The following is a 12,500-nucleotide window of genomic DNA, read 5'->3' as shown; positions in this document are numbered from 1 at the left end:
TTGCGCTATCGAGTGTTTGTTGAAAGGGCCAGACCAATAGCCCGGATAGTGGTTAAAGCGTTGGACTTTCAATCTGATGGTTCTTGGTTCGAATCACGGTGATGGCGCCTGGTGGGTAAAGGGTGGAGATTTTTACGATCTCCCAGGTCAACATATGTGCAGACCTGCTAGTGCCTGAACCCCCTTCGTGTTTATACGCAAGCAGAAGATCAAATACGTCAGTTAAAGATCCTGTAATCCATGTCAGCGTTCGGTGGGTTATGGACACAAGAACATACCCAGCATGCACATACTCGAAAGCGGAGTATGGCTGCCTACATGGCGGGGTAAAAACGGTCATACACGTAAAAGCCCACTCGTGCACATGTCATATATATATATATATATATATATATATATATATATATATATATATAGTGAACGTTATAATTGCAGCCCACGAACGCAGAGGAAGAAGAAATAGCCAAACTGACGAGATTTTCATTTAAAATATGAGTTTTCCAGTTTCCCCAATCGGCTTGAAAAAACAAAAACAAAACAAAAACTAGATATTGTAACACTTAACATTTGTAATCTGATGTGGTGTCACGTGAAGAACAGGTCTTATTTTTGTGTGTATATATACATGTACACTGGCCATATGTTATATTTTGCGGTTCACGGTTTTTGTATGAGACATTTTTTTGTTTGCTTGTTTTTAACTGCATGAGTAGAGAGCAAAAGTAGACGTAAAACCAGTACTAATATCGCAAAGATGAATCTAATCGAGGATCTTGTAACGTAGATACATTTTATTGGATATGTATAAATCGTATCTGTAGTAGAATTGCGGCTCGCTCTCTCTTTCGTTCTCTGAAGCCCCACCCCCACCCCCCCGACCCCCTCGTCCTCCCTTTTTTTCTTTGACCTGCCCCAGACACTGTTTGTTTATCTTTCCTTCTCTCCCTCTTCCCTACCACTGCTTCTCCCCCCCCCCCCCCCCCCCCCCGCCCTTTCTCACCCTCACTGGCCCCTCCTCCACCCTGCAAAAACTTTTGCCACCAGATTCTGCACAACTCAACGCAGTCAGTTTGAAATAAAAGCCGTTAGTTCGTCTGTGCTAGGTCACTCCCACCACTATCACAGCTGAACCGTAGCTGCTGCTGCTGCTACTGTGCACTAACTAACTTCCAGCGTGGCCTGATGATGCACCACGACACACACACACACCCACAGAGCACAGCACAGCACAGCACAACACAGCACGTGGTCTCGGCTCGTTGAGTGCGTGCGCGCGCGTGTGTGAAAGTTCTGCTGCTGCTGCTGTTGAAGCGACGGAGAGAGAACAAAGAAGTGACAAGCGGCGATGCCAGAAGTTGTGTAGGATTGATGGCAGAAGTGGGGACTACTACTAACTAACAAGAGGGGAAAAAAAGGGGGTGTGACTGCGAGTTGGTTGGACCATTCAAATCGACGCTTGAATGTTCACTTCGATGTTTTGAGCTTGGCTGGATTTATAAACGTCCCATGCGTTGTTGAGAAGAACATACAGTTGTTTACATGAAAGTGCAGAAAGTGGACTGCTTAGTTGCTTGTTTTCTTGTTTTGAGTGATTTGAAGAACGAAACGAACAGTTTGTAAACTGTGACGAAAGAACAAAATTGAAACTGTTCAGTGTCGACTGTTTCTTCCCCCGAAGGACAGTGGATTGTTTGGGTGTGCGAAGTTTGAGAAGTTGTCAAATCCGTGGAGGTCGGTTGAAATTTCGTCAGCGTACTCGATCTTTCTTGCTGCCCACGACACTGATGCCGTGATGTTTTCGTTGCCGAAGGATATTATTTTCACGATGGTATGTATGATGGTTACTCGGGCCACTTTCTGTCTCTGTTGTTGTTTGTCAGTCTGTCCGCGTTATATATTTTATCTTTCAGTGTCTGTCGGTCTTTCTTCTGTCACTCAGAGTGTGTGTGCGCGCGTGCGCGCGCGTTTGTGTACATGTGAATGGGTGCGTGTGTTTGTCTTTTGTCACTCACTGTGTGTATATATGTGTGTATATACGTGCTGTATATCTGCCCATCTATCCATCTACTCTCTCTCTGCCTATATAATATGTATCATATCTATATCTGTATATATTTGTGTGTGTGTGTGTGTGTGTGTGTGTGCGCGCGTTCGTGCTTGCGTGCGTGTACGTGTGTGTGTGTGTGTGTGTGTGTGTATGTGTGTGTGTGTGTGTGTGTGGATAGATGAGGGGCTCGCGCAGATGAGCTCTCTGTCTGTCTCATGTCAGTCTTTCTATCTCTCTGTTTCTGCCTCTATCATACTTCGCCTGTCTGCATGTCTGTCTGTCCAGTCTCCAGCCTGAAAACCAACTTTATAGCAGGAAATTAGTTGTCAAAACCCGCCGGTCAGTCTCCATGTAAAATTATCTCCGGCCTCTCATAGACAACACGAAACAGTCATATCTCAGGTCTCTCATAGACAACACGAAACAGTCATTCTTACTCTGTGTGTGTGTGTGTGTGTGTGTGTGTGCGCGTGCGCGCGCGCGCGTTTGTGTGCGTGCAGTGCGTCTCTCTCACTCTCTAGCTCTCTCTCTTTTTCCCATTCGCCTTTTCCTGTAACCTCCGATTTTATTAGCTGTGAACTTGAATATTGAACAATGCACAGTAGATTTACGGTGACTTTCGCCCATTCAGAGACCACCAAGTCAGTTTGTAAAAACTGTTTACTTGTACAGGTAGCTTGAGTTGTGAACCTTTGTTGTAGCAAAATTTACATATTGGTTAATTCTGTAATGTCTGACGCCTCCGGTTTTTAGACCAGTTGGTCTAATTTATCCAAAGATGGGCTTATTTTGTATAAATATGTGTTTGTCTGTTTGTTTACTTGTCTGTCTACCGTTTTGACGAGTGCCGGCGGCCTCTTTGTCTGTCTGTCTTAATCTCACGTCAGTGCGATGTGTTTGAGGCCCTTCCCAGTCATTGTAGTAATTGTTTACAGAAAACAGTATTCTTATCAAAACCTCTGTGTTCTGCAGACTTGACGGTTTGTTCCGGGTTTGGACAAACTGTGATTATCAAAGTCTCAGGTTATCCGATGCACCCAGTGCAGTGAGGCACAACAAAAGAACCAAAAAGAAAACATGCGCGCAATCTTTGCACTGAAGTCTCCATAACTATGCATGTCCTGATAGTAATATAAAATCTTTTTTTTTTCTGTATGTAGTATTTTCCAGTCAGCAAACGCGCACACGCGCGAGGGTGTGTGTGCGCGTGCGTGTGTGCGTGCGTGCGTGCGTTTGTGTGTGTGTGTGTGTGTGTGTGTGTGTGTGTGTGTGTGACCTGACTAAATCAAAGTGTGTGTGTGTGTCACGGTGTGTGTATGTGTGTGACCTTACAAAGTGTGTGTGTGTGTGTGTGTGTGTGTGTGTGTGTGCGCGCGCGCCACCAATTTCGAAAGGATGGTGCGTTACCATTCATAGAAAGCCCCCCGCCCCCAACCCCCCCGCCTCGCCTCCCCCTCCACACCCCCTCCATGCATGCATACTACATGTATAATGTGTGTGCTTTTAGTCGTTGAGCTTTTCATGTCGGCAGACAAGACTTTTCAGTCAGAGTCGTTAAGTGTGGCATCGGACAGACCTCATCTGTTGTCACGAAGAAGAATCGTCGTTAAAATTCTCTGTGTGTGGGGAAACTCCCAGTTCGGATTCCGGCAGCCCCACCCATCCGACAGATATCTGCTGATGGAGGGCCTTTGCCTGGAGCTGATTGTGTGTTCCATGACCAGGTCACCGAGAGGGGAGGTCAGCAGATATTGATCTTGGAGCGTGGCCGGGTTTCTATGGTGTCTTACTTGCCGCAAAAACTGAAAAGAAAATTCGGTGATCGTTTCATTCTGGAAAGCGTCATGTTTTGCAAACCAGAGTTTGATTGAAATTCACAGGGAGTTAAGTGAATATATTGATGACACTGTATTCATTTTGGGCTGCTATTTGACGACTTACTAAAGACTGGGCGTGTCTTCATTTTGAAATATTTATTTTGTAGAAAGACATTATTCTTGTCTTTGGAGCTTGCGAAGACATTATTCTTGTCTTTGGAGCAGGCGAACTATTGGTGTTGATGATTTATAATTCTAATGATGTGTATGGGTTTATCCATAGGCATTGTATTTTTCACCCATGCCAAGACCTTTCATTCTTTCTTTTACTTGCCTTCCTTTCTTTCATTATCGGCTAGGCAACCATACGCCGTTTTCAGTAGCGCCAGCTGGTTTTTTTCGGTCTGGTTTCCATCGATAAACCACCAACAAAAACTTGACATATAGAATACGGGATTCTTAAACGGGTTTTTTTTCCCCCTTTTATTTGCGTTGTTTTATTTCCCCTTTGCGTGTAGACACGAAAGGGGTTAAAACCCCAGTCGATCAGTGTCTAATCTAGACTTGGTCTAGTCTGACCAATCTCCATCCTTCAGTGTTTAATTCAGCCGGGAAGGTTTGAACCATAGCTGTTCGGTACCCCTCGCTTGGAAGTCCAACTTGCTGGTCCATTCGGATCAGTAATGCTGCCCTCTCACAGCACTCAGCAGCGGGTATCGATTTTGTTAGTGTACACTCTGTCGTCAGTGGCACACGGGCGATGGAGAAGAGATAGTGCCATTTACTTCTCGTCTTCTTTCTCCCGGCAACAGAACCTGCTGCTGCTGTTGCAGCGGCGAAACAACAGCAAACACACACACATTCATCTGGGCATGCGTGATCTTGACTCGGACTTCAGTCCGCTCATGTTATAAACGTCAATACACGCGCGCACTAGCAGGTGCATGCGCGTGTGCGCGGACAGACAGACAAGCAGATCGGAACGGACGGAGGCCACGAACACACAAACATGTACGCTTATGCACACGTACTAGTACGCGCTCACGCATTCATGTCGCACGCACACGCGTCTAGCACGCACACAGAGACAAGAGATACACGAGAGAGAGAGAGAGAGAGAGAGAGAGAGATGCCGGCAACGAGCGATGTCACCTACTGATCGATATACTTGATAACTGAATGCAAGATTCAATATCTCGCTAGAGCAAGCAGCCTTCCCCACGCCACCCATTCATTCGCCAGAAAGACAGACAGAGAGAGAGAGAGAGAGAGAGAGAGAGAGATGCCGGGAACGGACGATGTCACATACTGATCGATATACTTGATAATACAAGAGTCAGTATTTCGCTAGAGCAAGCAGCCTTCCCAATCACTCTTTCATTCACCAAAGTCACACACACACACACACACACACACACACACACACACACACAGAGATAGACAGACAGACAGGGAAAGAGTGATGGAGAAAAGAGCGCGCGCGCTGGTTATTGTGTCGTTCTCAGGTGTTGCGTGGACCGTGGCGATCAATCCAAGAAAAAGGGAAAGGAAAAAAAAAAGGGGGGGTGTATTGTCTAGTCGTGCGTGGAAACCGTCATGCATTCATTGTTGAAGGCAGTGGAACATCTTGCAGAGAGGAAGTTTTTGCTTTTTTTTTTTTTTTTTTTTGTTGTTGTTCGATTTCTTTTTTTTTCCTCCAGGGACGCTGTACACGTGGCATGAATCATTCCTCTATTTGTGGTAGTTGGCCACGTGTCAGGCTGGCTGTGTGTGGGGGGAAGAGAGAATGGAGGGGGAGGAGTAAGTGTGTGTGTGTGTTTGCGCCCGCGCATGTGTGTGAGTTTGTGTATGCGCGGGCGATTTCACGCGTGCATGTATTTTGGAGTTAACAGATTAGTGTCTTTTATCAGTTTTTACCATATCAGCGGTGGAACTACAGTTAATGAACGTCCTTCATTGAGTCTTCTCTGTGAGTGGCCTTCACTTCGGCATTCACAGAGGAAGCGTTGTTGTTGTTGTTGTTGTTGTTGTTGTTGCTGCTGCTGCTGCGTATTTTTATTGCGGATCACCAGAACGATAGGGGAGAAGGAATCATTGGAAGCACTGACAATGGCGATGTTATTGAGTCCACCAATGATCCTACATCAATCCTACGACCCTTTGAGTCCATTTTGGTGCTTCACCTTGCTGTTCAGTGTCAGTTTTGTAAAACTGGAAAAGTGGAAGATAATAAAAAGAGTGGAAGTCGCTATGGGTCGTTGGAAGAGAGGGGGAGTACGGGGTAGTAGCAGTGGCTATGGGGCTCCAGGCGGCTGTGACCTTAAATCAGGGTCAGCGGGTCTGATGGGAATCAGAAGCTCCAGGGCTAGAGGCTGAGCTTTCCGCTGGGTTACCTCTTCAAGAGGGCTTACCTGGACCGGACCAGTGCTGCCTGGAAGGTCTGCGATAAGCTATCTGGTTTGAAGTGGTGGGGCGTGTTTGTGTGTGCGTGTGCGTGCGTGCGTGCGTGCGTGCGTGCGTGTGTGTGTGTGTGTGTGTGTGTGTGTGTGGTGTTTTCTTTTGTCTTTATTTCTGCTGTCTCGTTTAGACTTTTGTTCGGTTTTCTCTAGGAAAGAGACCAGACGGTGTGTGCGTGCGTGTGTGTGTGTGTGTGTGTGTGTGTGTGTGTGTGTGTGTGTGTGTGTGTGTGTGTGTGTGCCTGCCTGCCTGCGTGCCTGCCTGCCTGCCTGCGCATGTGCGTCCATGTCTCAGTGTCTCTGCGACTAGCTCACAAGAGATGGTGTATATCTGTGTATGTGTGTAGAGGATTAGGGAATATTATGATGATAGAAGAAATCCTAAACCACCATCGTTTAAAATGTCGCATGCAACAGGGGAAGAGAGAGAGAGAGAGAGAGAGAGAGAGAGAGAGAGAGAATTCCTCTTGCTTTTCATTTCAGTACTCTCGCGTGTTATTAATCCACAGACTTCAGTTCTGTATGATCGTGGAGAGGTGGCATAGTGTTAATTTGTTCGACTGGGAAGCGTGTGACGACGGGTTCAGGTCCTTTACGAACCGAGATTTACATGTATACCCTCACCGCCCCCCTCTAGAACCTGAGTGCTGGTCTGGGTGCGTGTCTTTCTGTTTAGATAATAAACAAAGCGGTCCCGTGTGCACTAGGCACTTAGCATAGGTAAAAGAGCCCGCGGCAACCAAAGGGTTATCTCTGGCAAACGTCTGTAGAAAAATCCACTTTGATGGTAATATCACACGACGAAAAGTTCGCGTGTTTATGATCACACGACGTTTATCTCCACCGACTATCGCAGGATAGGATGTCGTGGATTTATCCCTATAACAGTGTGAGAGATTGGTTGTTGTAAAGAAGGAAGCTTTGTTCTTCAGTTAACTTCTACCTGGTAGGCAACGACATTAATTTATAGATTAAAACGACATAGAGCACCAGGTGGAGAGACAGAGTGAGACGAGAAGAACGTCATCACTATCCTGACATGATACAGTGAAGGTGTGCGAACATACTCTTCAAACCTTCAGTCACACAGAGAAGCAAGATATAAATTTGCTGAATACAGACAAAGGCAGTAATTAAAATGTCTAGCATCTCATTCATTTGTAGTTAACACACAAATGAATTTATTGAAAATAAACATTCTAAATTAACAACATTCTATACATTTCCATAGCAGCAACATCCTGTGTATCTCTAACTTAAAAACACTAATTAACAACATCCTATTCATTTCCATAGCAGCAACATCCTGGGTATCTCTAACTTAAGAAGACTACTCCCTAGAATATGGAGGCTATGTTAAAGATCCATACCTGCTGTGCAAACAAGAGTCGTGTCTAGCTCTTCCAGTGGCTAGCAGTCCCAACACACGTTAGTGTGTCGGGTGCAGGCGCCGGGAGAGACAATGAAGAGCGGAAGAGAGAGCTGGTGAGACAGCTGGTCAGAGAGAGCCGGTCAAAGAGAGCTGGTGAGAGAGAAGAGAGGCTTGTTGGTAGGTGCCTATATAGTGGGTTTGGGGAGAAATATTGAATAACTGATATCCAGTGTAAACCACGGCTTGTTGGCTATTCTCTTGGAGAAGCCGTTGTCACCCAGACCTCGTGACTGTAGACTTGTCAGCTTTTGACCCTGCTGTAGTTTGCTTAACTTCCGGGTTTGACCTGTTTGTGTTGGGACTTGTACTGCCCGGCATTTACAGTATGGCATTTATTGGTCAGTTGTGGTATACCAGGATGCGTCTTGCCAAACCCAGCCTTTCAAATATTAATAATTATAACAGGTTTGACGTTATTAGAGCTAAGGGTGTACACCTTCAAATATCTATTTTGCCTCCGGTGAAAGTAAAACAAATACTCTTACAGAAAGAGAAAAAGAAGAAAATTCTGGTGGGGATGTTTTGTGGTTAAACGCTTTCTTGGTTGAGGGCGGCTCGAATTTCACACAGAGAAGTAAGTTTGTTGTGACAAAGAAAAGAAAAAACCCGAAAAAGAATGACAAGACAATGCAAAACAATAACAAATGTGTTGTTGACACTTAAAACTTTACCGGTTTGTAAAGCGCACAGTAAAACACTCAGTTGCCAAGCCCGGTGACACAAACAGAAGTAGTATTTCTTTGAATATGAATATAATGAAGGTAAGACAGACCATCAGCTTCTTTGTCGGTTAGATGGATTCGGCTGTTCAGGTAATTTTGATTACACTAATCTGAAGAAGAACACGGGCATACATTTATATAATAAGATCGAACACAGAAGACCCAGGTTTGAAAGTCGGTGTCAGCCAGCTTTTCGAAAAGACCAGTTTAGTATAAGGAAACGACTGCTGAACAAGGCAACAGAACGTAGTGTCCGAGAAAGAAGAGAAGGGCATGTATGCAGCTTGTCGATAATCACATACATAACTCAACGCAAGCGTCCTGTTTGTATAAAACTATTGTTATGTTTCCTGGTTTCAGAATGGCGTGTTCCTGTTCCCTGATTAGGCATCAAAGTACATGAATCTCTCAGTGAAAATCTGTGTCTTCTGTTGTGTTGAATCATCTGTACTTGGCGAAAGGGTCCTAAACAGAGTGACAGTGGCCATTAAGTCGACGTGACGTGTCAGAGCTCTGGTATGCCTCTTTTTTCGTCGTCGTCATCATGATCATGTGCCCAATAGGGATATATTTGTGCAGGCATATATCATGGATGGGACACATTAAACTGATTAATTTTATTCTGGCTCATGTTTTGTTAGGACCAGTGAGTTGTATTCAGTAACAAATGTTAGGCCTGTTTAGTACATATCACACTGGCTGAGACATAGCCGGCGAGACTTCTGCATTGGGACATAATTATGATGAAGAGCTCTTATCTGTCTGTCTATCTATCTATCTATCTATCTATCTATCTATCTATCTGTACAGTTATTTTGTAGATACAGTTGTGCTGAGACACAAGGGTGCTGTTACCTGGTGACTTTATCACACAGATAGGGGATCATGATGTATTGGGATAATTATAGAGGTATAACTGTTGGAATCCATCAACACAGGGACTTCATAATATACTGACTTGGGGTGGGGACATGTTGGAGTGGGTACATGTATTCAAGCATGCAGTTCATCAGACAGCGTCAGCAAACAAACGCATATCACCTGGAAAAGGAGAGTATTGGCGGTTATTGATCGCTCCACAGATGTGACCGAAACCCTCGAGTAATGAACTGCATCATCCACACGTGAGTCTTTGCGCGAAGGAGAAAAAGCAAATCGATTGTTATGAAGTGCATACAGCCATTGATTAGCATGCAAGAACTATGCTAACAACGAATTGAATGGAACGATAAAATGCTGTGATCCTGCGAGAGAGAGAGAAGGAGATCGAGCAAGCGAGAGAGAGAGACACACACACACACACACACACACACACACACACACACACACACACACAGGGAGAGAGAGAGAGAGAAGCAGAGACAGAACTCTGCAGGCCATTGATTGATTTGGCTCCGGACTGTGGGAGGAAGAAGTCGTCGTGTGTTGAACGGTTTTGGCGGCGACGACATTGCCAGACCGACCGGCCACCAAGGATGCTAATGCTGCTGCTGCTGTAGTTGTTGCTGCTGCTGTTGCTGTATTGGCAAGATGCTCACCGCTCCCCTAGTCACCGCCTCTTGCTCCCTTGGTGGCTAAGCCATACACTCAGTGCCAACACGGACGCCCACGACGACTTGTTAGAATTCAGGCTTGAAATACTTGGCTGTGGTGGTGTGGGTGCTTATTTCTTTTTTGAAGATCATATGTAATTGGCTGTGGTTCCGTAGGAAAGATTCCTTCTTCAGTTGCTATCTCTGTGTGTGTAAACGTGTGTGTGTGTGTGTGTGTGTGTTGGTGGTTGGACTTTTTAACATTGCCGTATAACCAAGACCATGGCATGTAGTTTGGTTGTGTTACGAGAGTCTGTTTATTTGCTTGTTTACATGTTAATGTTTACATGAGTCGAGGGTTTCAATAGGGCTTAATTAAGTGGGGGTGGAGTAGGTATAGGTAGGGAGAGTGAAGGAATGGAGTAGGGGATTTAAGCAAAGGGATATGAAGGGTAATGGACTTTCACGCAGGCTAGTTTGCGAGCAGCTCGGCTGCATTTGTTTTTAGAATGGTGTAATTTGTGGTGGTTTTTGCATGTGGTGGTGTTGGTGTTGGAGGAGATGGGGGACTGGATGGGGACAATATGTAAAACATTCAGAGGAGGTCGGTGGGTGAATGTAGGAAGGAGTTCATTTTTTTCTTTTTAGAGGATGGAGAGGGTGTTGTTGGTGCTTAGGTACTTACTGAAATTGTGAAAGGTTTGGTGGGTATGGGTGTGCGTGAGGGTGTGTGTGTGTGTGTGTGTGTGTAATGTATCGTGTACATGTTTTGTGTGTGGATTCGTGAAAACGCACTGTGTGTGTGTGTGTGTGTGTGTGTGTGTGTGTTTGTGCGCGTGGGAGAAAAAGGGACAGAGAAGACTCAGAGAAAAAGAGAGACATACACACAGAGGAAGGAAACAGAAACTTGACAGCAGACTACAATAAATTCATTAGTCCCGCAAAGTGACACTCTTGACGTATTTTCGACACTCATAATATTCACGAACCACCGGATACTTTGGCTGAACAATCCCTCGCGTATTTGTCGCGGAGCTCTTACCAACAAAACAACGGAGTCGTGGGAAAAATATGCACCAACTGCTCGAGCGGACGCGGCGAGAAATTCTACACTGTATGCGCACTATTTACAGCCGCGGGATGTTGGGGTTGGGGTTGGTGGGGGGATGCCTGGCAGGTCATTGCAACAGTACTGAGAGATTGTCGCAGATGAAGGTTGAGAGGTGAGATGAGGGTCGGGCAGGGACGGAGAAGGTGGGGGTGTCCACTTAACGAAGGTGCCAGTCTGTTAGTGGCATTTAAGCGGTTTTCAGTGTGGTTGTTATTTTTCTCCTTTTTCGTGAGAGAGAGAGAGAGAGAGAGAGAGACAGACAGACAGACAGACAGACAGACAGACAGAGGCAGAGACTAAAGGACAGATGGACATGTATACAGACAGAAGACAGACAGACAGACAGACAGAGGCAGAGACTAAAAGACAGATGGACATGTATACAGACAGATTCAGTTCCAGACAACGGAATATTACATCATTCAAATGCTGAAGCGTGCCAGAACGAAACCAGTCAATATGAATGAGTCATCATTACTGTTTCTGCCAGCTAGTTTGTTTTGTTTATTTTGTCTGTTTTTTGTTTTGTTTTTGTTTTTTTGTAGTGTGTGCGTGCGTGCGTGCTAGCGCGCGCGAGTTCATCAGAAGCAGCAACAACAAAAACAGCTGCTTCAGCTCATCATTGAGTCAAGTTCTGCGCGCATCGCTCTGTCGTTCCACTGTCACTTTAGAGTCAGGCAGTTTGCAGCAGGTTCTAAACATTCAGTTGCAAGCAGGGATGCGCCAACATAGACATACCGAACTGGCTTTGTCGCTATTGACACAGTGGGAGCAGTGTGAAGTGAGAAGAGGAGGAGGCGGAAGTGACAGAGGAAATGGAGGTAAGGTGATGGAGAAGGAGGTTGGGTCATTGGGGGAGGAAGGGTGATGGTGGTGGAGGGGAGGGAGCATTGCCTTAAAACCCATGCCTGTGAGTCGTTGCAACAGGGATGTAGAAAGTAAAGGAATAGGTGGGATGGGAGAGGGGAGAGGAAGGGGGAATGCCCTGCTACCGGGCCAACTGAAACTTGACATTTACACCGTCATAAACACCATCAACGTTGCAGGAAGGGCAAAGAGCGAGGGTCGGAGGTGAGAGAGAGAGAGAGAGAGAGAGAGGGGGGGGGGGGGGGGCGGTTGAGGCGGGGGAGTTGGTGAGTCAGGGAGTGGTAAAGCGATTGTCCTGGCGTTGTTCACAAAATGAGTGTTTCGAATTGTCTGATTGCACTGCAGACAGTAGTGGCGCGACCTCTTTCCGTTCCGGACATGTTCGCATCGTGTAGGTCTCTCAACAAGTGTGTGCACAGGGGACGGACGAAGACGTGATTCAAGTGATATATTGCGATTACGTTTTTGGTTTACGTCAGTAATAATCATACAGAAGCAGTATACGATATTTCAAGG

The 12,500-nt window shown here is 45.7% G+C and overlaps 1 protein-coding gene across 1 annotated transcript in view; it reads left to right on the top strand.

The window, feature by feature from the left end:
• Positions 1–1,407: 1,407 nt before the first annotated feature.
• The window catches only part of LOC143301523 (rhotekin-2-like), an 82,030-nt gene continuing 70,937 nt past the window's right edge, over positions 1,408–12,500 (top strand). Inside the window, exon 1 of the mRNA XM_076615908.1 lies at positions 1,408–1,828. Coding sequence (XP_076472023.1) covers positions 1,793–1,828 — 36 coding nt within the window. The 5' untranslated portion in view covers positions 1,408–1,792. The remainder of the gene's footprint in view (positions 1,829–12,500) is intronic.

Source organism: Babylonia areolata, chromosome 2, assembly GCF_041734735.1.
Source record: "Babylonia areolata isolate BAREFJ2019XMU chromosome 2, ASM4173473v1, whole genome shotgun sequence".
Taxonomy (NCBI): Eukaryota; Metazoa; Mollusca; class Gastropoda; order Neogastropoda; family Buccinidae; genus Babylonia; species Babylonia areolata.
The sequence above is the reverse complement of the archived record's forward strand: the minus strand, read 5'-3'. Positions and strand labels throughout refer to the sequence as shown.